Source organism: Phycodurus eques, chromosome 19 (genome assembly GCF_024500275.1).
Source record: "Phycodurus eques isolate BA_2022a chromosome 19, UOR_Pequ_1.1, whole genome shotgun sequence".
Classification (NCBI taxonomy): domain Eukaryota; kingdom Metazoa; phylum Chordata; class Actinopteri; order Syngnathiformes; family Syngnathidae; genus Phycodurus; species Phycodurus eques.
In genome coordinates, this window is record NC_084543.1 from 17,403,982 (window position 1) to 17,431,291 (window position 27,310).

Genomic DNA, 27,310 nt, shown 5'->3' on the forward strand with positions numbered 1-27,310 from the left:
CCTGGTCATCCTGGAAGGGGGGACTTGACTTGAGATGGAGAGGCACTTACATATGCCAACTTGTTGTCAAGAGAAGAAGCTGCAAGCCGAGAAGTCAAGGTAAAGTAGATTTCATTTTTTATTCTTTAAGACTATAGCAACCTGGCTGTTACAGTTAAAGGGGTTTTGTGATTTTCGACTGGCTGTGAACGCACTAGAGGGACTCTTGATAGGACACTGTTGGGGTGCGTGTCGGCCGGGTAGCTGGATTTGAATGAGGAGGACAGTTCCACTTGTTCTTGTTGTTAACTTGGTTAATAGAGCTTTTTGAGCGATCAACCCTTGGCATGTTTGATGTACAGTGCTGTATAGTGTGTCAGATCTCGCTTACCCCAGGCTCCCCTGCACCTTAGGCACTAAGGGAGTCCTGACCGGCTCTCCATTTACAGGGTTAAAGCTCCCCGTTGTCCTTGCGTATTACACAGTGGAGCGTAAACGGCGACAGGAGTTTGCTTTAGCCGGTGTAGAGACAGATTTGCCTAGGTTCTCACGCCCGCTTATGAAGCGTCGGCCCTGCTTACGTTAGGCCGCACCTCAACAGAGTAACCTTAGCAGATGCCAGGTGAAACTCTAACTACACTTCTTCTCTCATGAACTTTTGCACTTGGTGCTGACTTAGAAAAGTTTGACAGTCTTTGTACGAGTCAGGACCTGCTATTATTTAAGTTATAGCTGAAACAACCATTCAATAGTAGGAGTAAAATAGTCACAGGTCATGTTGTTAATGTGTTACTATGTCTGTGAGAAAATCCAAAACGTGATCAAAATAAATTCAATTACAAAAGAAAATAGGAATATTCGATTGATCAGGTCGAGCATTCCTCCGACGAGCTTCATCTTCAAATTTGGTATTCAGAGTAGGTGTGGGTTTAGAAGAGAGAGGTCAAGGGCTCAGTCCCTCGGGTCGTGGCAAAACTCCTTTATTTTGATCTCCCCTATTGTCTGCCAAAGATTCTTCAAGTCGTCTTTTCATAAACTGCCGCTCTAATCATCCTGCGTCTTACATGAAGATAGATATGAGACTAAGCTGCTGGACCTCGATTGCTGACCGACGGGAAGACAAGAGCGCTAAAATCTCAAGTTTTTGCCTTATATAGGACGGCCGTACCAAGGGCTTTGGCTCAACCCTCCTAGCGTTACTCTGGCGTATAAGAACTCTATAGAGCCATCCAGAGGTGGCTTACTCTCATGTCCCTAAAAGGTAATGTTAACAATCCTAAAAAACATTTGGTTCATTCCTGTTTTATGCCTTAAAAAAGGTAATAACAGTAACACTCAGAGACAAAAGTTACTGTAAAGGCTACACCTCTCATGCAACGGGAATAGAGGTTACGCAATGGCAATTTCCCCCAAGTGGGATGAAACTTCTCACCATTGACGTTTCACTTCCCTGTTGTTCATTTCCATACAGCGTTTGTCCCGTGTTGCCATGGGGATAAAATATGGTTAAGCCTGGCTCCATCTAGTGAACATTATGTTACCTAACCCTCTATGTCAAGCATGGCTCCATCTTGTGGACATTATGTTACCTAACCCTCTGTGTTTACTTTAGTGCCAAGGGGTAGCTCACACCTGATCAATCATATAACAGTGTATGTGTACACAAAAACATTCCTCATTGCATCATCAAACATCATTGAAGACACAATGTATCCACTAAATAACATTTCATTGCTACTCCCACTTATACAATGAAAGGTCCTATTACTTCATCATCTATCTCACATATAACAGTGTGGGCACAGATGACTGTGAGCTCCTAACACCTAGTTACCAAAATATATGGAATTAGCTGTTACAGATTATACATATTTGCTAATATGAGCAAGCAAATATTAAGCAAATGAGCATAAGACTGTATTGGCGTCTGTGCAAAAAACATTTGCATTACCTTTTAACCTCTACTTTGGCTTCATCTAGTGCCGATTTGAAGTTTTACATGACCGGTTGACCTTTATTTATGGCTCCCTCTGGTGGACTTTTGTAGTATCGTTTTTCTGGCACTATCTGGTGGACATTTGTAATATCTCTAGTCAATCGCAATAACAGTTTCCTGAACATGTAACCGATCAACAATCTGGGTATATTTTGTACCATCGATCATACACATCATTAATTACATTGTTCCCAATTTTGGCCTATTTTGTACTATTAATTAGACGTGATAATTGTTACATTATGCCACCACTCGACAATTGTATATTATATTGTGTTCAAAGTGGATTAAATTTTACCAAAATAGGGACTTTTGTTGAGGCTGGAACCAATTACAGGTATTCATTTTTGTATCATTTCGTATGGGAAAATTATGTTCAATTTTCACACTTTTTAATTTCCAATCCGTGTTCAAGAACCAATTAAGCTCATAAAACGAGGTTCAACTGCATGTCTTCCTGCATTATGTGTATTGATGTCACTTTAAACTGCGTACACTCCTTGAAGTCTCGGCGTCCTTTACACAATGGTCATTGCACCAGACTATTGCTCTATTAGTCATTCAAACTGCTCTAATTGCTAGAGGAATCTGCATCTTTTTGCACAATTGTCAAAAAAATGATATTAATAATAAATTGTGCCGGCATTACCAGATTACATTATGTCTCAAATGTATTCTCTGTTGTAGTCTGTTGTCGTACTAGAGAGGCTCCAACTACCGGAGACAAATTCCTTGTGTGTTTTTGTACTTGGCAAAATAAGTGTGATTATGATTCTGGTTTGGATGTGTCTTTGAGACTTCATTAGCTAGACATGTCCAGCGAACTTCATGTCGATCGGTGAAAGTGGTGTCGGGAATTCACTTTACACTGGGCGATACGGGAGCGGTCATGTTGGGGGCCCCTAAAATACAATACAATAAATAAAATACAATCATGTGCAAAACGTTTCAGGAATGTTGAGATCCCCAAAAAAAAAAAAACTAGTATACACAGTGACCCAACCCTCGTGGTCAGGCCCGAATAAAACAGTGCGACAGAAAACAAGATCAGATCAATTGCATAGAGCATAATATACAATGTCAACATTGAGTGACGAAGAAATATTTCTGTACCTTCTGCCACTTCACTGCCAGAACAGATTGGAGTAACGCTCCACAGAGTCTGCTGGAAGGCTGCATCTACATTTTGATAACAGTTGCCATAGGATAGATGCTATAGGAACACAAACATATGAGTAAAAAAACAAATCAATTACTGACTCACGTTTATGACTACTTGCATAATACACAGTATTTTATATATATATACATATAAAAAACTAACCTAAAACCGAAAAATAAAAACTATCATGCACAAATGAAATTCATGCACAACAGTTTCAAAAAATCAAAAAGGTTGTAAGAATTCAAGAAACCTTTCATTATGTCATAGACATAATTTTTAAAAAACAAATGCAAATGAAAAAACATGCCAACATAGTCACGACTCAGTATCACCTTAACTACTCTCACAACCATTGAAAGTCCAAGTTGATTAGTGGTTTCTGCCGAGATCTTCGTTTTAGGATTCTGCACAGGTTCTCAATAGGGTTGAGGTCAAGGGTTTTTTCTCTCTTTATATCCATAGCAGGTATATCTTCAATGGTATTTTTTACAGAATGGGTTTGTGCGTTGTATGAGAATTATTCTTTTTATACCACAGGTGTTGTATTCTGGCTTACAGTACTTAATTTAACCTTGTCCTAGTGTTCAATGTTCCAATACTTTTTGCACATCTTGTTCTCTAACAAGGAGCAGAACAGCAAAATTCACAAGTGTTTTTTTCCATGAATCAACCAATACATTTCCAAGGACGTCCACTTCCATGCCTTTCTGTGACTCTTCTAGTGGTCATCCCGTACTACAACCTGTGTTTCTCTGTGTTGCATACAACCTGTTGCTGAAACTGAAACTAAGCTCAGTGGCCACTCCCCTTTGAAAACATCCATCCTCAGTAAGGTGGTGGGCGTGCTGGCGCCTATCTCAGTTAACTAGGGGCGAGAGGCAAGGTACACCCTGAACTGGTCATCCAGCCAATCACAGGGCACATATAGACAAACAATCATTCACACTCACATGCACACCTATGGACAATTTAGAGTCATCAATCAACCTACCATGCATGATTTTGGACTGTGGGAGGAAACCGGAGTACCTGCAGAAAACCCATGCAGGCACATACAGAACATGCGAACTCCACTCCATACAGTCTCTGCTGGATTTGAACTTGGGTCCTCAGAACTGTGAGGCAGATGTGCAAATTGGTCATCCACCATGCCGCCCCCTCTGAGAACATCCTGTTTGAATAACGTCGCATGTCCAAATATGGTCAATTTCACCTTTTTTCACAAATCATCAATAATCAATAATTGATTCGTGGTTTGCTATTTTTTAAATACATTATTAACCAGGCGGCACGGTGGACGGCTGGTTAGAGCGTCAGCCTCACAGTTCTGAGGACCCGGGTTCAATCCCCAGCCCCGACTGTGTGGAGTTTGCATGTTCTCCCCGTGCCTGCGTGGGTTTTCTCCGGGCACTCCGGTTTCCTTCCACATCCCAAAAAACATGCATAAATTGGAGACTCTAAATTGCCCATAGGTGTGACTGTGAGTGCGAATGGTTGTCTGTTTGTATGTGCCCTGCGATTGGCTGGCAACCAGTTCAGGGTGTACCCCGCCTCCTGCCCAAATACAGCTAGGATTGGGTCCAGCACGCCCGCGACCCTAGTGAGGAGAAGCGGCTCAGAAAATGGATGGATGGATGGCCTTATTAACCATTTTAAAGTGTTGATTGGCTGGCGAGCAGTTCAGGGTGTACCCCGCCTCTCGCCCGAAAATATCTGGCATAGGCTCCAGCACACCCGCGACCCTACTGAGGATAAGCGGTACGGAAAATGAATGAATGAATGAATTTCAAGTGTTGAAAATATCTTAAGAGAAAATCTATTGACTGACAGTAGTACATGAGTAAAATGATGTGAGGGGGAAACAGCATCATGGCACAATTCAAAGAAGTTGAAGAACAAATTAACAAAGTGATTGAAAGCTATCCATCAATGGAAAGGTTTACAAAGCTATTTCCAACTTGTTGGGACTCCAGCGAACCACGATCAGAGCCATTATCCACAAACAGGACCAGTTGTGGACGACCCCAAGAGCGGTCGCCGCACCAAAATTAGAGTCCAATGACGACTCCTCCAGGAGGTCACAAAAGAATGACATCCAAAGAACTAAAGGCCTTATTGGCCTCAGTTAAAGTCAGTGTTCAAGGCGAAACCCAAAAAGACAATGGGCAATAGCATCCATGGAAGATTTCCAAGGGGAAAAACAATTCTGACAACACACACACACACACACACGCACACAAATCTATCAATAATCAAACAGCAATCCAGCCTCTTGTCAGTGCAAATTAATATCAGCTGGTTAAGTCCTAATTGATGGCCTACAAAAAGGTGTCATTGCCAAGGTGTTAGTCAAGGCACATTTCATGATGGTTAAGAGAAAAGAGCTGTCTCAAGACAGTTGCAAAACATTACGATGGCATTGGTTAAGCTTCTGAATGCTCCAGTGAGCACGGTTGGGGCCATAATACGTTAAGTGGAAAGCCAATCATCCCATCATAAATTTGCCTCGATCAGCTGCTCCTCGCAAGATTTCTGACAGAGGGGTGCAAAGAATAATCAGAAGAGTTGTCCAAGAGCCAAGGACCACCTGTGGAGAGCTTCAAAAAGACCTGGAATTAGCAGGTACTGTTGTCACAAGGAAAACCGTGAGTAATGCACTCCACCGCCATGGCCTGTATGCACGCTCATCACACAAAGACCCCACTGCTGGAAAAAAAAGCATGTCAAAGCTCGTTTAAAGTTTCCTGAACAACATTTGGACAAGCCAAAGTGCACTCTTTGCATGCCATAATGCACACCACGTTTGGAGGAGAAATGGCACTGCACATCAAAACACCATAACAACAGTGAAGTTCGGAGGTGGGAACATAATGGTGTGGGGCTGCTTTTCAGCAAATGGTACTGGTAAACTTCACATTATTGAAGGAAGGATGAATGGGCAAATGTACCGAGACATTCTTGACAAAAATCTGCTGCCATCTACGAGGATGATGAAAATGAAATAAGGGTGGACATTTCAGTTGGATAATGATCCAAAACATAGTCCCAAGGAAACTCTCAATTGGTTACAAAATACAAAAAAATAAAGCTGCTATAATGGCCCAGCCAATCACCTGACTTGAATCCAATCGAAAATCTATGGAAACAACTGAAACTTAAGGTCCATAAAAGAAGCCCACAGAATCCTTCAAGATTTGAAGACTGCTTGTGTGGAGGAATGGTCCAAACTCACACCAGAGCAATGCGTGCAACTAGTTTAGTTTAGTTTAGTTTAGCTTACTAGCGTCTTGAAGTTGTCACTGCAAACAAAGGCTTTTGTACAAAGTATTAAATAAATACCAGTTGGCGTGTTCAATACTTTTTCCCTGTATCATTTGATTTCTGAGTTTATTTGTTCTACTTTCTTTGTATGTATGGATGACTTGGGTTGTCCCCAACATCTGGTGAAATTTTAATATCAATAGCGCCTTTGGAAATATATTTAATGGAAATATAAAAATGGTGACGTGTTAAATACTTATTTTAGCCGCTGTATAGAGTGGGCTAACGAGACAAACGTTGCACTTTTTGTAAGGTGTGCAGCCAGTTGCAGCTTGTGTAAAAATAACACAGCATTTTATCAAAAGAACCTCATGCCATCCACAAACATGGCAGTGTCACGGTATTGGGCTGCTTTTCTACTTCGGTACCCGGACGACTTTCTGTGATTAATGGAACAATTGATTCTGCTGTCTGTCAGAAAATCTGGTAACCAACAGTGACGATCAGTTCGCTGTATTTCAGCGGTTGTAATTTCATTCCCTTGTACTGAGAAGCAGAGTGTACTTGTAACACAAATGCAAATGTTGCTCGTAACACAAAGTAAAAAGTAACTTGAAAAACCTGTAAATTGGAGCACTTGTAAGTAAAAAATAATTACTTCTTAACTGCACTCTGTGTGTGTGCGTGTGTGTGTATGACAGAAATATGTGAATATACAGGACAGTGGATATAAACAGTCTACTCACCCCTGTTCAAATTCTAGTTTATTGTAATATTAAAAAATGAGACAGAGATAAATAATTTCCAAACTTTTCACCAATGGGACCTATAGACCTGTACAGGTCAATTGAAGAAAAATATATATTTTCGAAAGTGTGAAATTAAATTGGCTGCACAAGTTTGCATATAACTCTTTATAACTATGGATGTGACTGGGTTACCGATCACATTTAATTTCACATTAAATGTGTCATCACACATCTGCCACTATTTAAAGTGCCTCTGATGAGCAGCGTTGTATTTTGAAATTTTGCAAAAAGACTTGAAACCTCCCAAACGCATGCAGGAAAATGTGTTATGGTCAGATGAAACCAAGGTTGAATTTCTTTGGCCATAATTCCAAAAGGTATGTCTGGCGCAAACAGCGGCTGTGGCTCAGTAGGTAGAGTGGGTCGTCCACTGACCGAAGGGTAGCTGGTCGAATCCCGGCTCCAAATGTCAAAGTGTCCTTGGGCAAGACACTGAAACCCAATTTGCTCCCAGTGGGCCTGGCAGCGCCTTGCATGGCAGCAGACGCTCATTAGTGTGTGAATGGGTGAATGTGAGGTTTTGTAAAGCAATATGGGCACTGTCATAGTGTAGATAAAGCGCGATATAAGTGCAGTCCATTTACCATTTACAATCTTGCTCATCATCAAATGAACGCCAGACCTACAGTGAAGCAAGGCAGTGACAGGATCATGCTTTGGGGCTGTTTTTCTTTAGCTAGAACTTAAGTCAAGTCAAATATCCATCTGTAGCAGACATACGCGATCAACAGATGGTATGCCCTGACGGAACAAGGTGCAGCCTTAAGCCCCACATCTGATAAACTCGGCATCCCTTCCTGTTGCCACGCTGAGCCAGACACAGTCACAGGAAGCCTGGTTTATGTCACCCGGACCTTAAACTAATTAACAGCTCCCCTAGAAATCTTGGCTTCCATTCATCAAAGACCCCTTGTTGTGCAGAAGTGAGATGCCAACCAAAAGGTTGGGAGAACCTCAGATCGACAACTTCTTCTTCTTTTCCTTTCGGCTTGTCCCTTTAGGGGTCGCCACAGCGCGTCATCCTTTTCCATGGAAGCCTATCTCCTGCATCCTCCTCTCGAACACCAACTGCCCTCATGTCTTCCCTCATGACATCCATCAACGTTCTATTTGGTCTACCTCTCGCTCTCTTGCCTGACAGCTCCATCCTCATCATCCTTCTACCAATATACTCACTATGTCTCCTATGGATGTGTCCAAACCATCAAAGTCTGCTCTCTCTAACTTTGTCTCCAAAACACAAACACCTTGGCTGTCCCTCTGATGAGCTCATTTCTAATTTTATCCAACCTGGTCACTCCAAGAGCGAACCTCAACATCTTCATTTCCGCCACCTCCAGCTCTGCTTCCTGTTGTCTCTTCAGTGCCACTGTCTCTAATCCGTACATCATGTCTGGCCTCACCCACTGTTTTATAAACTTTGCCCTTCATCCAAGCAGAGACTCTTCTGTCACATAACACACCTGACCTCCACCCGTTTCAACCTGCTTGGACCCATTTCTTCACTCCCTGACCACACTCACCATTGCTCTGGATGGTTGACCCCATGGTTGACCCCAAGTATTTCAAGTCCTCCACCCTCGCTATCTCTTCTCCCTGTAGCCTCACTCTTCCCCCACCACCACTCTCATTCATGCACATATATTTTGTCTTACTTCGGCTAATCTTCATTCTTCTGCTTTCCAGTGCATGCCTCCATCTTTCTAACTGTTCCTCCACCTGCTCCCTGCTTTCACTGCAGATCACAATGTCATCTGCAAACATCATGGTCCACGGGGATTCCAGTCTAACCTCATCTGTCAGCCTATCCATCACCACTGCAAACAGGAAGGGGCTCAGGGCTGAACACTGAGGCAGTCCCACTTCCACCTTAAATTTGTCTGTCACAACTATTGCACACCTCACCACTGTTCTGCTGCCCTGTATTATTCGAACATACTTCTCTGCCACTCCAGACTTCCGCATGCAGTACCAAAGTCCTCTCTGGGTACCCTGTCATACGCTTTCTCTAGATCTACAAAGACACAATGTCGCTCCCTCTGACATCCTCAAGGCAAATAATGCATCTGTGGTACTCTTTCTCGGCATGAAACCATACTGTTGCTCACAAATACTCACTTCTGTCCTGAGTCTAGCCTCCACTACTCTTTCCCATAACTTCAATGTGTGGCACATCATCTTTATTCCTCTATAGTTCCCACAGCTCTGCACATCACCCTTGTTCTTAAAAATGGGCACCAGCACACTTTTCCTCCATTCCTCAGGCATCTTCTCACGCACTAGAATTCTATTGAACAAGCTGGTCAAAAACTCCACAGCCACCTCTCCTAGATGCTTCCATACCTCCTCAGGACCAACTGCCTTTCCATTTTTCATCCTCCTTAATGCCTTTCTAACTTCCCCCTTACTAATCATTGCCACTTCCTGGTCCACCACACTTGCCTCTTCTACTCTGCCTTGTCTCTCATTTTCCTCATTCATCAACTACTCGAAGTATTCTTTCCATCTATCTAGCACACTACTGGCACCAGTCAACATATTTCCATCTCTATCCTTAATCACCCTAACCTGCTGCACATCCTTCCCATCGCTATCCCTCTGTCTGGCCAGCCTGTATAGATCCTTTTCTCCTTCTTTAGTGTCCAACCTGGCATACATGTCATCATATGCCTCTTGTTTGGCCTTTGCCCTGTGTCGCATCTCAATGTATTCCTTTCACCTCTCCTCGTTCCTCTCAGTTTCCCACTTCTTGCTAACCTTTTTCCTTGTATGATTTCCTGTACTGTGCCAGAAGATACACCAAGTGCTCTCATGCCTGCCTCTCTGATCACCTTGGCTGCAGCGGTCCAGTTTTCTGGAAGCTCCTCCTGTCCACCGAGAGCCTGTCTCACCTCTTCCCGAAAAGCTGCACAACACTCGTCCTGTCACAGCTTCCACCACATGGTTCTGTGCTCTGCCTTTGTCTTCCTAATCTTCCTCCCCACCACCAGAGTCATCTTACACACCACCATCCTATGCTGTCAAGCCACACTCTCCCCTACCACTACCTTACAGTTGGTAACCTCCTTCAGAATACATCGTCTGGACAAGATGTAATCCCCCTGCGTGCTTCTACCGCCACTCTTGTAGCTCACCCTATGTTCTTGCCTATTCTGGAAAAATGTGCTCAAGTGTTGCATCCTTTTTGCAAAGTCTACCACCATCTTTCCCTCCAAGTTCCTTTCCTGGATGCCGTACTTACCCATCACTTTTTCATCACCCCTATTTCTTTCACCAACATGTACATTACAATCTGCACCAATCACGACTCTCTCTCTGTCTGGGATGCTCAGAACTACTTCGTCGAACTGGTCGCCAGCCAATCGCAGAGCACATAGAAACAAACAACCATTCACACTCACATTCACACTTATGGGCAATTTAGAGTCTTCAGTTAACCTACCATGCATGCTTTTGGGATGTGGGAGGAACATATATACAAACATACAAACACTACACAGGCAAGGCCGGATTTGAACCTCTGTCCTCAGAACTGTGAGGCAGATGTGCTAACCAGTCGTACACCGTGCAAGTTACCATAAATATACCTTGTAAAAATTCTTCCAACGCTCACTCGTGCAATTTCGTGAAATATTATATATTTTATACTACCATCACCGCGGAGTTTGGGAATCTCAACCTTTTAGAATTTGCCAATTTGGCTCCTCAGGGCACCTAAACCTATCTCTAAGATTCACACGCCGGATTAATCTAGGGCTTTAAAACCTCTTTAGGTGGGAACACGTCGGTACCCGCCAGGGACTCCAACCCGAGGTGCTAATGCGTTTTTTACACATCGACAATAAAACACCTTTTCCAACCTTTTCAATTCTTAAAAACGTACCCTTATCGTCTCTTTAAACTTTGTGCCACTTAAATTTAAACAACACAGGGAGGTACTGAAACAGACAATCCAGCAGAAATTTAGCCAAAGGCTTTCTGCTTACCTTTAGTTGCTGCAGTGTTCGGATGTCTTGGTTCGCCTTCCCTGTATTGCACTTCTCCAGAACCCGGGAGGTCACGGCACCATTTGTTAGAGGTAAAAACAGAACCAGGAAAATTTGTGGCCCAGGTTTAGCCTGCCGACCGTTCAAACCTTGATTACTCGCTTTGTTTATTCTGGTCGGGGTGATTCTACAATGATTAGGCCGGATGAAAAGTTTTACAATTTATTTGAAAATCCGTAGTCAAACAACTTGGTGAAGGACCAATGCTGGGCTCTCATGTACGTGGCTCTGAACGGCTTGTTTTGTGGCCTAAGCTGCTTCCTGTCGTGACGTCATGTAGTCTCGCACCAATCCTAGCTTCGCCTCGGTGTCTGGGTGCATTCGGAAACCCAGTCCGACGTTCTCACCGCTCCCCGAGTTTGCGGTACTCAGAGACACAGAGCGTGCTTCAGTTTCTATAATTTTACTAATGAACGTGCTGGCTATTGGGAGGGATACGTCAGTACATCCGCCATATTGAATGTGTCAGTTCTGTTAGTATCTAATGGCACACTCCAACAACGCTCTGAGTTACCGAAAGTTGTGATTAATTTCCTTTGTTTAACCAGGTTGCCCAAGGACACTTTGACATCGGACAGTTGGAGCCAGGATTCAAACCAACGACCCTTCGGTCAGTGGACTACCAGCTATACCAACTGAGCCACAGCCAGCCCACATGGCAGCAGCTCCCTGCTGATCCCATTTAACATGAGTTCAAATGTGATTAAATTTAATTCGGAAAACAACACTCCCAGTTTTGAGAGGTGTGTACACTTGTGCAACCGCATTATCTCATTGTTTATACTTCCATTCTAGTCACACTAATGGTGGTGTAAAAAGATGAACTGATTTTCATTCTTAGTTTCATATCACACAAAAAACATGACATTTAAACGGAGGTATGTAGACTTCTTATATTCACAGTATATTTGAGCTTCCTCGTCACATGCTCCCACATGCAGAAGCTAATTACCAGATATCTCTCGGATGAAATGCTGACCAGAATGAGATCATCCCCCACCCTAACCTTCTCCCCCTCGGAACGTTGCTTTGATGCTGGATGAATGGTCCACCAGCACGCTTCACCTGAACAGATACACAGTTAAACATGACTCACAAAAAGCCTTTGGTCAATTTGACACAATTCTATCAGCATTAAGGACAAAGGTCCTGTTTTTGTTTTAATTCCTCATTTAAAAAAACACCGTTCAAGCAACACGCTTTTTCTCATGTTCTTGAGATTGTAGGGTGAAAGCTGCAGCTGGCTGCTAGTGTGGACTGAATGGGTGGCAACAATGGGGAACTGAAATGCCAGTATTTTGAGGGTAATAGCCAGTCAGCAACATATTGAAAAAAAAAAAAGAACTATGAACGAGTTCATTTTTGGACTTAGTTCAAAATTTTGAATTATGAACTGAACGAGTTCATTTTAGGAACGATGAACTGCACTTTCCCCGCACTGATGGTGTATTATTGCACATCACAATATATATCGCAGGTTTCAAAAAAAAAAATCACAATGTCATTTTTTTCCAATATCGTGCCGTCCTAAACTAAAACAAAGAGAGGACGATGACAAAAAGATTAGAAATAGAAACATTTTCCATAAATACCTGTGGTGTCTTCCTGAAGCCCCACATCAAAAGCTAATTTGTCTGTGGATGATCGGGAGGTGGATAGACAACACAGGTACTGCGTAGATAAACAATATCCAAAATCAATGCATGTATTCATCTGAAAAATTAAAGATCAAAAGGTATTTGGAAAATGTCGGATGGGAATTCTAGCAGTGTGTGTACAGACCATTCCACTGTAAGAGTGACGCAGAAGGACCGCATGCCCATATAATAACGTGCGATGACCACCCCCTTGGATCGTCTGGCAAAAGGTATTGATTGGAAACAAAAACAGCATGAATCAGCCAAAAACATCCAAATCTCTGGCAACAAAAAGTGATTTGTATTATATGAAATAAGATTTATGCAGTGTTTCCTAACCTTTATTGAGCTAAGGCACATATTTTCCATTACGAAAACGGCACCCCACTAAACTGAAATAATGATGATCAAATTTACTTACTCACTTTGAAATCTGGCCCAGTTTATTGAACTCAAAGGTATGATTGTTTTGTATGAATGACAACAGGCGGGTACACATAAAGTTTTACCGTACCTTCTGCCATCTAGTGGAAGACCTTTTAATTGTTCTGCCTGTCAAAATATCTAGAAGCGGGGCACACCCAGGGAGAACAATGCAAACGTCACACAGGCGAGGCCAGATTTAACGCCGGGATCTCAGAACTGCGAGGCGGACGTGCTAACAAGTTCTCGGACGTGCTAACCAGTTCTCCCCCGTGCCGCCGCAAATGAATATCAGAAATAAAAATAATAAAACTTTTTCATGTATAAAGTAGAAAACGTCATACGCCTATACAGAAATATTCAATATTGTAACTTGATAGTTGGTTAGAAATCTCCAGATTATCCAAATGGATTCTTCTATAGGATTCTTTACAATTGCGTTTGCCTCGAAATCCCCAACAAGAATAAAATAAACTCAAATTTAGTTTAACACGGCCAGGGTATGAATAATTTGTCCGACAGGGAATTAGCCCTGACTTCAGTCCTTGAGGAGCAGAGAGAGCTCCCCAATAGTCGAGACTAGCCTCCAACGGGAGCAGCTAACACCTGGATAAGTGCTGGAGTTTACCAAAAGTTTTTGGATTTTGGATTTCCTATTTTTCCTTAATTGACCCTAAAATTAAATTTAACTTACAATGTTGATGTACCTATTGTTCAACATCTATTATTGTACCTATGAAATATGACTTATTTTTTACATATTTGCCTTTTTTCCCTTTATGTTTCTTCTCGTTATTTTACTAATGCATCACAGACTGAAACGACAGGTGAATTGCCTGAAATGTGAAATTTGGGAAACTCCTGCCCAACTCACTCCCCCGGTCTTCGCTTCAGTACTGGCAAGCATCTCCTGAAGGGCACGAACCGACAGTGACTGCTCAACCACGAAAGTACATATTGACAGATCTGGAGGTACATTCTGAAACAACAACAACAACAACAACAAAATTAAACTGCAAGCAGTTACGAATGGGCTCTCACCCCTTCTTTTTCATGGTGAACCTCTGATATACTCAAACTTTGATGTCCTGCTCCACCAACATTAGATGACAAAGACTCCCCCCCAAAAAAAGCTTTGCGATTTAATGTCGCCTCTGTGTCGAGTAACGTGCGACCGATTGGGGCTCATTTGGGTGAATTCCCCAGTCGCGGTTTGTACAAGACCTAGAATTCACCCATAAATGGCTACTTCAAACTAAAATGGCCAACTTCATGTTGAAATTCAGGCATGGACCCTTGAGACTTTCCTGGTACAATAGACATGCACTAAATAAACTAACCAGTCAGTGAAACTGATGTCGGGGAACTTTTATTTGGAAGCCCTAAAATATTTTTTTTCCAAAACATATGCACTTGCAAGTATTGCTAAGTTTTCAAGCATGCTGAGGCCTCCCAAAAAGGCTTTAAATTCATCAGGAGAATAATAAACACTGACTCCAAGAGGGCCTTTGAACTGCCTCGTGCTCTAATTCAATGGCTCTAATTCAGTGGTGTTTGTACACTTTTTAATCCTCAGATAAACCACAACAAAAGAAAACAAACTCAGCACACTTTAATTGGCAGTCAGTCAAATACTGTACACTCCATGAAAAAAAAAATACCGGTCGTTCTCTTATCTTTTGTTCCTCCACATTTCGCCATGATATTGCCCTTGCTTGGTCATATGTCAGCTGCCCAAATTTTAGATCAAGTTCGCCAGGTCCAAATATGCATTTGCATTTCCTATCAATGGAACCCATTGAAAGGGTATCATTTCAGAGAAAGAATAGAACTATGTTTTCTGTCTGCACATTTGTGCATTGTTGACAAATATGTAGTAGTGTACTCATATGGCATATGAAGAAGCGTAAAGGTCTGTTCAGTACCTTGGAATTGGAGATTGATTCAAGGAAACACAGCCTGTTTCCGAAGCCTTCAGCAGCCAGGCAGAGTTTCTGTTGCTCCTTATGGATTGTGGCCGAACACTGTAGGACCACCTCATCATTCTAAGTATACACACAAACACACAATCAGTACATTCCTAATTGTAAAGACTAAAGCATGTCTTCAGTCAAAAGTGATGGCATATCTAGTCGTTACTGATGTGTTGTTGGGCAAGGCATGTTTGAATACTATTAATAGAAATAAACAGAATGACTAAGCAAGGCACAAAGTAAGCAAAGTTGCAGTAATGCATCATGAAGTGATACAATACAGTACAGTGTAAGCATGTGGCATCGAGCGAAAGAGGACGGATGGATAACCATGCCCAAGTGTGGTGCGATCATACTGACCCAGTGTGAGTGCTCCCTAAGTCACATTAGGCGCTGAAGTGACTCGGACCCAGTTGACAACACCCCCATCAACAACTTGATAAACTGCATGCCTCCCTGCGGCCCTGCTGTGTGAGACGGCCACTAAAAGGACGCCTAGCGTATGTCAAGTGTTACCCTAAATTAATTAGCAGGTTCCTTCGAAATCTTGGTTTACAGTCATCAAAGAGTCATTTTCTTCGTTTGAACTGACAGCAGCCAAAAGGTTGGGGATTCTCTCTCCGAGAAGACCAAGTTGGGACAGATCAACAATGGAACGCAAATACAGCAATGAACTGTTTGCTTAATATTCAAACATGCACACAAGGCGCCACACACTGGCGTTTGAGAGTACTGCAACCTGTGGACTTCCATTCGGGGTTGTTTTTAACTGAAGATAAAATGTCTGTTTTTATGTTTCATGAACTCTGCAGTCATGTTCCAAATGTATGCCTTGATGTCTGTGTCAGTGTGTCAGCTTTGCAGGTGCATCTGCGAGACTTTGAGAACTGTTTGTCTTGATTTGAAGCCCAGACAGCATCTAATGTGATTGAACCATAAGCAGTTGATTTGCCAAGACTACATTTTGAACAATCATTCTATATGCTTGATCTATGAGTAGGAGTACAAAGTTGGGAGTATTTTACATTAAGATATGATTTTTACACCTGTAGCGGACACGCAATTAAAAGATGACACCCAGAACCCCAGTCTCAGGCTACCGGCGCCCCCCCAGAACCCCAGTCTCGGGCTACCGGCGCTCTCTCCGGTGGACGACCACGGAGTGACTGGGGTCTAATATTTTGGGGTCTAATACTTTACATGAATGGCACTAGTGACTTTATTTCTGCAAACTTCAATGTCTGATGTCGAATCTGTTGTTAACTGAACCAGATGAAATGATTCACTCCACACCACACAAATGCCACATTGCAAATATTCCCATGTTCTCAACAATCACATAACATTTGAAACATTCATTACAGGTATTAAAGAGGATGGGCGTGTGACAATGCAACTCTGAACAATGGTCTTGTTATCTTTAATCCAATAATTAATATTTTATTCCACCGGTTTTAAACCACAAAAAAATCGTAAAATGGAAAAGTAACACTCAGAGGCAATCCAGCTTCCCTTTTGGTCCCGAAGGTGGTGGGAAAGGAAGGAGGGCGGTGTTGGGGGGGTGGCCATAAATAGGCCGGAGCTATGCTCGCTCAGTGTCAGCTCTTGTCTCCTTTGACCAACTTGCTGAAGACTGGCCCATGCAGGACGCCTAACTCGCCACGAGGTGGCAAGGACACATCGGACCATCCCCGACTGCAGAGCATCCTGCAAGCGCTTCGAGCTACCCTTTTTGGGGGCCTGAGCTCACCCCAGGGGGACGGAAGCGGGCACAGTGCGCCCGCTCCGAACGTCTTGCGAGCAGAGACACCCGGGCTCTGGCCGTCCTGCCTGGGAACTTTCTGGGCTCCTTTTTTTCTTTTTCTTCTTCCTTTCTGCCAAATCCACCTAATCCCCGTGCGGACCGGGCCGGCCGAACACCCAGAAGCTTGACCTGCCTGCCTCAATCCTGTTAAAGACACGTAAGTCCAACATTGCGGTCTACTAAAAGTACAGATTAGTGCATATACTAACAAGAACAGGAATCCTCAGGTGTATGCATTCACTGCACGCTCATTCCACCCTCACATCACAAGTCCTTTTCCTTTGCCAATGTCCGTCTGTACTTTGTTTGTTTTGTTTTGTTTTGTTTTCCTGCATTATTTCCCTTTTGTAGATTCCCCATGTTAGATCTCATTAAAAAAAAATATAAAATTCACTACCTGCATTGTTGTGTGTGTTTGCGTTTGAGGAATGAAACCTCTGGCCGTCTATAACCCTGATCAAAACTTCAGAAAATGCAGCAAACTTCAGATTACGAGACTGATAAAAAGGTTTCTCGTCACTTTCCCTAAATTTTATGCACATAAAAAGTGACGTGGTTCCCCTTTGCGAGACATATCGGTTTGATTTTAACAATTAAACTTAAAATTACGCTAAACCAGAAGTAACGCAGGCGTCGCTTCCAGCTCATTCTTTTCTCCTACATTAATAAAATTTTTATTTAAACCATACACGCTGCACACCATTCTTCCATTCTGGCTAAATTGCAGACTGAAATTCAAGTCGATGGGTGTGGTCTTCTCCAATCTTCGCCGTCACGTTTAGACACCGCCCCCTGGATATTTAACCCTTGAATACCACCTCTCTCATTCTCTTTTTTTTGTCTGGCTCTCTTGTATTTTCTCTCTCTCTCTCTCTCTCTCTCTCTCTCTATCTCTCTCTCTCTCTCTCTCTCTCTCTCATTCGAACTGAACCCATTAAACGGTCACCTTTTCAACTGTAGTCCAGCAACACACGATGTTCTATTGCCTTTTTCGTGTGCTGTCCTTTCTCTTTCTTTCACCATTATTAGCGTTATTCCTTTTTGTAGTTAGACCTGTCTGTTTGTTTCTCTATAGGTCCCTTGTAGAGTTATTTAAATATTCTATAAAAATCCACCCTTTGATGTGTTTTGTGTGTGTTTAATAAGTGTGTGTGTTTAATAAGGAAACCTCTGTCATCTAGGACTTGTATTTCATAAAATGTGGCAACCTTTAGATTATGAGACTGATAAAAGGTTTGTCGTCGCTTTTTCCTAAATTTTATACATATATTAAGTGAGATGGTGGCCTCCATGAGACAAAATAGCTTGAGTCATAACGTTAAGCGTCAAATCACACTAAACCGGAAGCAACGCATACAACTAAGCACTGAAAAAGACAGTTTATAGATGTCGAAATATATATACACACGTATGTATACAGTACAAGTAACATTTATTTTAAAAAAAATAAAAAAAAGAGTATTTCTTTGAATTGATTTCACAATTTTCACACAGAAACATACATATACCCCAGCACAACCCCATTCCTCAGTCGCAGTTTTACTCCAAAATGTTCAACACCCACAAGGCCATATTCCAGTTGTGGTTGTCCAACCTTCGGTGACTAAAATCACTCGTTAAGTCACCCCAACATGCATATATATGTATATGTTTTTTATATACAACAGAATGAATATCTTCATTGCAACTTTACCTATGCGTGTGTGTGTGTGTGTGTGTGTGTGTGGGTGTGCGTGTGGGCGTCTGTGCATGTGTGCGTTTGCATGTGTGTGTGTGTTTTACAGCATCAGGGATTTCAAACACAAAATTTGCCGATGGGCAGGTCAGTGCAGAGGGTTTTAAAAGCTTGTGAGCGAGTTAGTGTGGAGGATGGGATGAATCAGTGATGATGTAATCAGAGCAGAGAGGGCACAAAAAAGGGGGGGTGGGGGAGGAGGTGCACACTTTACTTGGCCAGATACTGCTACACACAAGATCACTCAAGTCGATACACAGTATTCAAGGTGGTTCCGATTATTTACAATGACATTCAATCACAATATCAGGGAAATTATGATTTTACATTCATTGCAATTTAATTGAATTTCACATGACACGGCTTCTAAGAATACATTTCTGTAAGTTTGTGTACAGCACTCCTTGGTACAGGGCAAGGAAGCATATTTTCTAACTTAAACTGGAATTGAAAAATACTACAAAGCAGTAGAACAATACAATTTCTTTCAATCAGTGAATAAAATAGTAGTGTATAAGTTGCGACTGGTGACCAGTACAGTGTGTACCAAGCCTCTCACCCAGAATCAGCTGGCAAAGGGCCGAGCTCATCCACGACCCTTATGAGGATAAGCGGTATAGGAAATAGATAGCTCTGACACATATCCATGCCACCACCTGGCACTGCACGCCTATTGTGTCAAATTCTTCGGAAAAGAGGTCACCGAGTCACTATGCTGCATTACGTGCTGTCACATTCCATTATCCGCTCTCATCGGAGACTTGAGCATCTGCAGAGACATCAACAATCAGCCTGGACAAAACGCGCAATAGATATGACCCACACGACCACCAAGAAAACTATCCTCAGGGCACACAGAGCCAGCCCGAGGAAAAAACAACAGAGCCAGACACGAAAGAGAACAAGAGGCGGGATTCAAGGGTTAAATACCCAGAGGCCTTGTCTAAGGGTTAGCCTCCGGGGTTGGCCCGCCAGGCCCTCGGCCCCTTCCGCCCCGCCCGCACCTCCTCGCCTCCGACCTCAGATCAGACGAGACGACCCGCTGAATTTAAGCATATTACTAAGCGGAGGGAAATAAACTAACCAGGATTCCCTCAGTAGTGGCGAGCGAACAGGGAGCAGCCCAGCGCCCTTTTACCTCGCCAACCCCCCCACCCCCCTCAGCTCCTCCACGGCCCGCTCGCTCTACAGCGCTGCCCCCAGACCTCGCCGCCTCCCCCCGGGGCCATGGAACAAAGTGCTCACTGCGCCCTCCTCTCCCAACGAGGGCAGGTCCCCCCGCCCCCGGTGCGGCTGTCGACCGGGCAGGCCGCGGTGGGATCTTGGTGCCGACCCTGTTTACGGGAAAACCCGGGTGCACCACCGGCCCGTCTCGCCTGCCGTGTCGGGGAGGTGGAGCCCGAGCACGCGCGATAGGACCCGAAAGATAGTGAATTATTCCTGAGCAGGGCGAAGCCAGAGGAAACTCTGGTGGAGATTTGTCTTGACGTACAAATCGGTCGTGCGACCTGGGTATAGGGGCGAAAGACTAATCGAACCATCTAGTAGCTGGTTCCCTCCGAAGGTTCTCTCAGGATAGCTGGCGCTCAGACACAAAAAACGCAGCAGTTTTATCCGGTAAAGCGAATGACTAGAGGCCTTAGGGCCGAAACGGCCTCAACCTATTTTCAAACTTTAAATGGGTAAGAAGCCCGGCTCGCTGGCTTGGAGCCCGGGCGTGGAATGTGAGGCGCCAGTGGGCCACTTTTGGTAAGCAGAACCGGCACTGCAGGATGAAACGGGTTAAGGCGGCCGATGCCGACGCTCATCAGACCCCAGAAAAGGTGTTGGTCGATATAGACAGCAGGACGGTGGCCATGGAAGTCGGAACCCGCCAAGGACTGTGAAACCACTCACCTGCCGAATCAACTAGCCCTGAAGCGTCGGGCCCACACCCGGCCATCGCAGGCAGCCCCCCCCCCCCACCACTCGACACGCCCGTGGGGAGAGAGAGCCACGCTGCGACGAGTAGGAGGGCCGCCACGGTGCGCACGGAAGCCTCGGATCGCTGGTGCAGATCTCGGTGGTAGTAGCAAATATTCAAACGAGAGCTTTGAATGCTGAAGTGGAGAAGGGTTCCATGTGAACAGCAATTGAACATGGGTCAGTCGGTCCTAAGGGATGGGCGAGCGCCGTTCAGAAGGGCGGTGCGATGGCCTACGTCCGATCCCCGAACCTGGAGGGGAGGAGACAGGCGCGACCCAGGTGGCCAGTGCGGCGACGTGAGCGATCCCGGAGAAGCCGGCGGGTGCCTTGGGGATAGTTCTCTTTTCTGCGTGAAGGGCAGGGCCGCCCTGGAATGGGTTCGCCCCGAGAGAGGGGCCCGCGCCCTGGAAAGCGTCGCGGTTCCGGCGGCGTCCGGTGAGCTCTTGCTGGCCCGTGAAAATCCGGGGGAGAGGGTATGAATCTAAGTAGTGACGCACATGAATGGATGAACGATGAACGGATGAATTACTGTCCCTACCCGCCGTCTAGCGAAACCACAGCCAAGAGAACGGATTTGGCGGAATCAGCGGGGAAAGAAGACCCTGTTGAGCTTGACTCTAGTCTGGCACTGTGAAGAGACATGATGGGTTTAGAATAAGTGGGAGGTCTCCTCCTCGGAGGGGGTCCGCCGGTGAAATACCACTACTCTGATCGTTTTTTTCACTTTCACTGAGGCAGCAGGACAAGCACCGAGCGGGCTCTCGCCTCTGGCGCCAAGCGCTTGCCACCCGGCCACTCGGCCGGGCCAAGCGCGACCAGCTCCAGGGACAGTGGCAGGTGGGGAGTTTGACTAGCGCGGTACACCTGTCAAACGGTAATGCAGGTGTCCTAAGGCGAGCTCCCGTGTTGGGGAGTCCCCATGCCTGCGTTGGTTTTCTCCTGGTACTCTGCTTTCATCCCACATCCCAAAAACATGCATGGTAGGTTGACTGAAGACTAAATTGTCCGTAGGTGTGAATGGCTGTTTGTTTATATGTGCCTAGAGATTTGCTGGCGACCAGTTCAAGGTGTACCCCGCCTTTCGCCCAGAGTTAGCTGGGATAGACTCCAGCACGCCCGCGACCCTAGTGAGGAAAAGCGGTACGGAAAATGAATGAATGAATGTTCTGGGCGCACACTGCAAGCAGTCAGAGAGGGCGGAGGTTCTCTCAGACCTTTTACCACTTTTCATTAGTGTCCCAAAGGGTTCGATACTTGGTTCTTTTCAATATTTACAGCAACAGTATAATCCATCCTATTGGTAACGCTCTTGCCCACTTGTATGCCGATGACACAATTGTTTATACTTCTCGCTCCTCCGTCCACACTGCCTTGTCTAGACTTCACGCAAGTTTTGTTGAAATTCCAAATGCTCTTTCCAGTCTAGTTATCACTGAACACATGCAAATCTAAATGCAGGATCTTCAACAGAAACCTCCCACAAATCGAGCACCTCAGCAATATTCTGTCTCTTAATGTTCCTAGTGTACATTTGAAACAACATTTGAACAACACTCTTCTCTTTAAAGTTCAACCCATATCAAGTTCTCTCTACAAGAATAAATCCTCGTTGACACATTCTGCCAGATGACTTCTCGTTAAAATGACTGTGCTCCCAACCTTACATTTCGGAGATGTACCCTATAAATCAGTTTCAAAACCTTTTCTTGGTAGACACCATGTACCGCGCTGTCATCTGTTTTGTCACTGGAGCTCCCTTTCACACCCACCACTGAAAATGTACTCCCTGGTCAATTGGCCCTCTCTTCACTCACGCAGACAAATGTGAGTGTTTATCGACTGTAAAAACACTCAATGACCCTACTCTATCTGTGGTCTCTGCTCACCATGCAGCCGCACTCATTGCTCCAACAGTTTGATTAGCCTCTTTGTTCTCAAATCTCCACTACTTTTGGTAAATTTTTATTTTCAATTTTCTGCCCCAAATGCCTGGATAACTCTGCAATAAATAATAAAACTCAGCTCATTCATCCTGATATTGTCGTTTAAAAAGTTAGTGATGGATAGTGTACAATGATATTGTACATGATCGCTGCATCTGTTTTTAGCCTGTCTTGAGCATGTTAATCACCATGTGCTAGGATGTAATGTATGCTGTATTATGTAACTACATCACACTATACAGTTTGTTGTCGATGTATTTGTATTTGGTTTTATTTGGCTTTGTTTTACTCTGCTCTCTGCTGCCAGGTCAGAATTGGAAATGAGAATCTGCCTTCCTGAGGCACGGCCAGATGAACCTGCATCCCCAGCCAGCACCCATAGTTTATGATGAGCATCGGGCCCTCGCGTTTCCCTGCCCCCGAAACTTGCAGGGCTTGTGAAACTACCTGGCCTTGGTCCCAAACCTGCCGTGGTAGGAACACAACCTGTCGTCGCTGTGTCTGTGTGTCCTCCGGAAGTGGCGGCAGGGCCCAAGCATCCTGGGTGGAAAGCAGCGCGTGGACAAACTGTTGCCGGTTGACGAGGAAAATCCTGTTCGCCTTTGCAGCAAGAGCATGGTAGGTTTTGGAGGAGGAGAGGGGGGAAATGACTAGTGCGGTGCAAACCGGCGCTGGAAGCTGTCGCAGGAAAGTGTTGTTAAACAGGAATGCGGGATCAGCCGAGCCCAGGACAGCAAGCATCCTTTCCATCATCGCGGTCTGCCTTCTTAAGCTCGGACAGTTAGAACAGTCTCAACAGGACTGCCTTGAGCGCATACTACTTGTCGCTAGCTGATGGAGCCTCCAAGAGCGCCATCACTCTGGCTATTGTCGAGGCATCCAATGCCGCTGCCACAGAAAAATATTTGGTAACATCTGCTGGAACTGGGCCTAGATGTGCTGCCAAAAGATGGGCAACTTGACCGTTGCGGCGTAGATGCTGTCATTGGCTGCCTCGTTAGCCGCACTCTCTGTAGGCCCCGCGGGTCCATTGTCACCGTCGCGTTCTGACATTTTTGTTATAGACTAAATGGAACAGTTCTTAAATGCTTCAGGTCCTACCTGGAGGAAAGTAGTTATTTTGTAACCATTGGAAGTGTTCAATCTCATTGAATGGTAATGACTTTTGGGGTCCTTCAAGGGTCAGTTCTTGGACCCCTATTGAGCTTGTATATGCTACCCTTGGGTCAAATTCCTCAGAACCTTAATTTTGACAATCAGAGCTATGCCGATGACACTGTTATATCTAGGAGTGTCTCCAGATGACTAAAGTTCAATTGAGGTGTTGTGTCACTGTCTAAAACAGATAAATAACTGGATGAACCTACATTTTCTTCAATTAAACCACAACAAAACTGAGATAACTGTTTTTGCCAGTAAAGAAAAGAGGATTTCTGTTAGTAAATACCTGGTGCCACTCTCTTTATAAACAGAAGACCAAGTCCGAAACCTTGGTGTACTGATAGATTCCGACCTGACTTTCAACAGTCATATCAAATCAATTACGAAAACTGCCTTCTACCATCTGAAGAACATATCCGGAGTGAAGGCTTGGATGTGCCAAGCAGACCAGGAGAAACTCATCCATACTTTTATCTCAAGTAGAATTTATTATTGTAATGGTCTTCTGACTGGACTCCCCAAAAAGAGCATTAAACATCTGCAGCTCATTCAGAATACTGCAGCTCGGGTTCTGACCAGAACAAAGAAGTCAGAGCATATTAATCGAATTCTAAACTCTTTACACTGGCTCCCAGTCATCTTTAGAATAGATTTGAAAGTTCTGCTACTGGTCTATAAATCACAAAATGGTTTTGGTCCTGAATACATGAAATAAATGCAAATGGAATGTAAACCCAGTAGAGCTCTGAGATCGACAGATTCAGGTCAAATAGTGGAGCAGAGAGTCCAAAGCAAACATGGCGAAGCAGCATTTAGCTATTATGCTGCACACAAATGGAATAAGTGATGTCAGCCCCAAGTGTGAATGTCTTTAAGTCCAGATTAAAAACTGTTCTTTTAGAGCATTTCCACTTTTAAATGACATTTCTTGGACTGTATGCTGTTTTAATTTTTTTCTCTTTGTTTTAAATGTTTACAGGCCTTTTTTTGCTTTGTTTTTAAATGCTTGTAATCATATAAAGCACATTGAGTTACCTTGTGTATGAAATGCGCTATATAAATAAACTTTGCTTTGCTTTGATTTATGTCTGGGTCACCAATTGTGGCAATGCGGTAAATAACAAGACGGGGAGACGAGAACCAGTCATGTCACTTTCCTCTCACATACTGTGCTGCAGCCTATTCCAGCCGAATCTGAGCGAGAGGGGGCGGTACACCCTGAAGCGGTCGCCAGCCGATAGCAGGGTACATAGAAACAAAAACTCATTTGCACTCACATTCACGGGAAATTTAGAGTTTTCAATTAACCTTCAATGCATGTTTTTGGGATGGGGGAGGAAAACGGAGTACCCGGAGAAAACCCACACAGGCACGGGGCGAACATGCAAACTCCACATAGGCGAGGCCGGATTTGAACCCGCGTCCTCAGAACTGTGAGGCAGATGTGCTAACCAGTCGGCGATCGTGACACCCCTTTACCAGCTGTTGTTTACTTAAATCTATGAAGTATTATCCATCCAACCATCCATCCATTTTCTGAGCCGCTTCTCGTCACTAGGGTCGCGGGCGTGCCGGAGCCTATCCCAGCTATCATCGGGCAGTAGGTGGGGTACACCCTGAACTGGTCGCCAGCCAATCGCACGGCACACATAAACAAACAACCATTGGCACTCACATTCACACCTACGGGCAATTTAGAGTTTTCAATTAACCTACCATGCATGTTTTTTTTGGGATGTGGGAGGAAACCGGAGTGTGCGGGGCCGCCCCCTGTGTGGTACCGGCGCATACGGGCTTCACAAGTGTCAGCACCCCCCCCCCCCCCCTGGCAGCAGCGGTGATCCCAAAAGTAGAAATGCGACTCAACATACATGCAAGTTCTGTGGAAACCCCAAGTCCAAAGCATTTGGCCACAGCCGTTACAGGAATGAGCACTTTTGCTCTCAGTCGGCAAGGCGTTCGGTGGAAGACTGGCTCGCTGAGAAGAAGAGGGACGAGGCACAATCAAAGGTAATGCTGGAGACAACATCTGCGTATGTGTCTTTTAGTCCTCTTCCTTTCCATGCATCCTCTCATTGTGCTCTTTCTTCTCACACGCAGACCCAACATCGGCCTATACGCCATCTGCTGCCTCAACCTCCCAACAATCCCCCCCCGTGCCCCCAACACACAATAGCATCCGGCGTGGTGCTGTTGTCGTCGTCGTCGTCGCTTGCAATTTCTGACCACTTACGTGCCTCTTGTTGCCCGGGATACATTCAGGACTCTCTTGGGATCCGAGCTGGTTTTGCCACCTCCTGAGGAGGAAGCCCCCAAACTTTTTACTTCCCTCCAAATGTTCAGTGGCATCTGACCTATGCACAGATGTATAGTGTTTCTTTATTTTTATTTATTTATGTGTTCTTTTTAAAACGATGCCTTCTTGGATTTGCCAAAGATTTTTAAAACGATTGCCAAAGAAGAAGAATCATCTTTTATTGTCATGAACATGCATGCATGCTCACGAAATTTGGTGGCACACAAAGATATATAGTTTTCTTTATTTTTATTGATTGATTGACGACAACAATGACGACAGCGTGTTTTTTGCTCTTAAAAACAATTTGTTTGCTGTGTTTTCACAAATAAAAGTTGGGGTGTTTTACTATACTACTTTTGTGTCGTTCTCTTCAATATAAAAACAATACGTTATATAAAACATTGTAATTGTAAGGAATGGATTGGATCTTATTTACACAGCCATTTTTTCTCTCCATTATCTTATATCCTATCGTGATTCATTTTGATCGCCTCTCATTTATGTATACATTATAGACTCATTTTGATCGATCGATCGAGACACCACACCGCGGATCGCACCCCCACGCTGCCGGCGGCGTTCGCCGTGTGCCACGCGGCCTGCGGCGGAGGTGGCACGCCTCTCCCCGGACCGTTCACCCGAGATTTAGCGAATGGGATTTGTGGCCTGAAGCCCATGAAGAATGGGTCGCGGTGTAGAGCAGAAGCTACACCTCGCTACCAGGTTCGTACTCCTCATGCGGAAATTGTTGGTGCCAAATGGATAGTCAACACACAAGCCCTAAGCGCAACACTAAATTATGACCACCACGAAACCACAACGAGACTCGCCCTGGCAAATCAAACCATGTGGCTCGAGGTCCCCAAAGATGCCGTTTTGCATATAGAGGAGATCACACTTTACCACATGCCAGCTGACAATTTTGACAGCGAACTCAAGATTTCCAACTTTTCGGTCAATACAAACTCGAAGTTGATCCCGAAACGCTCAACCAAATTTAATTAGAAGCGACTCAAACGATTGACATCACCCACATAGGCAACAGTCTACGTGCCATTAGCCACTAAAACAGCCGAGTGCCCGCTCATGCACTCCTGGTCGGCAGCAGATAACA

General features: G+C 44.4%; 1 protein-coding gene across 2 annotated transcripts in view; it reads right to left on the reverse strand.

Moving 5' to 3' along the window:
• Positions 1-27,310, reverse strand: part of ryr2a (ryanodine receptor 2a (cardiac)) — a 355,011-nt gene that overhangs the window by 314,600 nt on the left and 13,101 nt on the right. For both annotated transcript variants that reach the window (XM_061705277.1, XM_061705276.1), the window contains exons 2-7: positions 15,242-15,361; positions 14,191-14,295; positions 13,039-13,113; positions 12,849-12,927; positions 12,209-12,321; positions 3,089-3,188 (exon numbers count right to left, since the gene is read on the reverse strand). In XM_061705277.1, the coding sequence (XP_061561261.1) occupies positions 3,089-3,188; positions 12,209-12,321; positions 12,849-12,927; positions 13,039-13,113; positions 14,191-14,295; positions 15,242-15,361 (592 nt within the window). The remainder of the gene's footprint in view (positions 1-3,088; positions 3,189-12,208; positions 12,322-12,848; positions 12,928-13,038; positions 13,114-14,190; positions 14,296-15,241; positions 15,362-27,310) is intronic.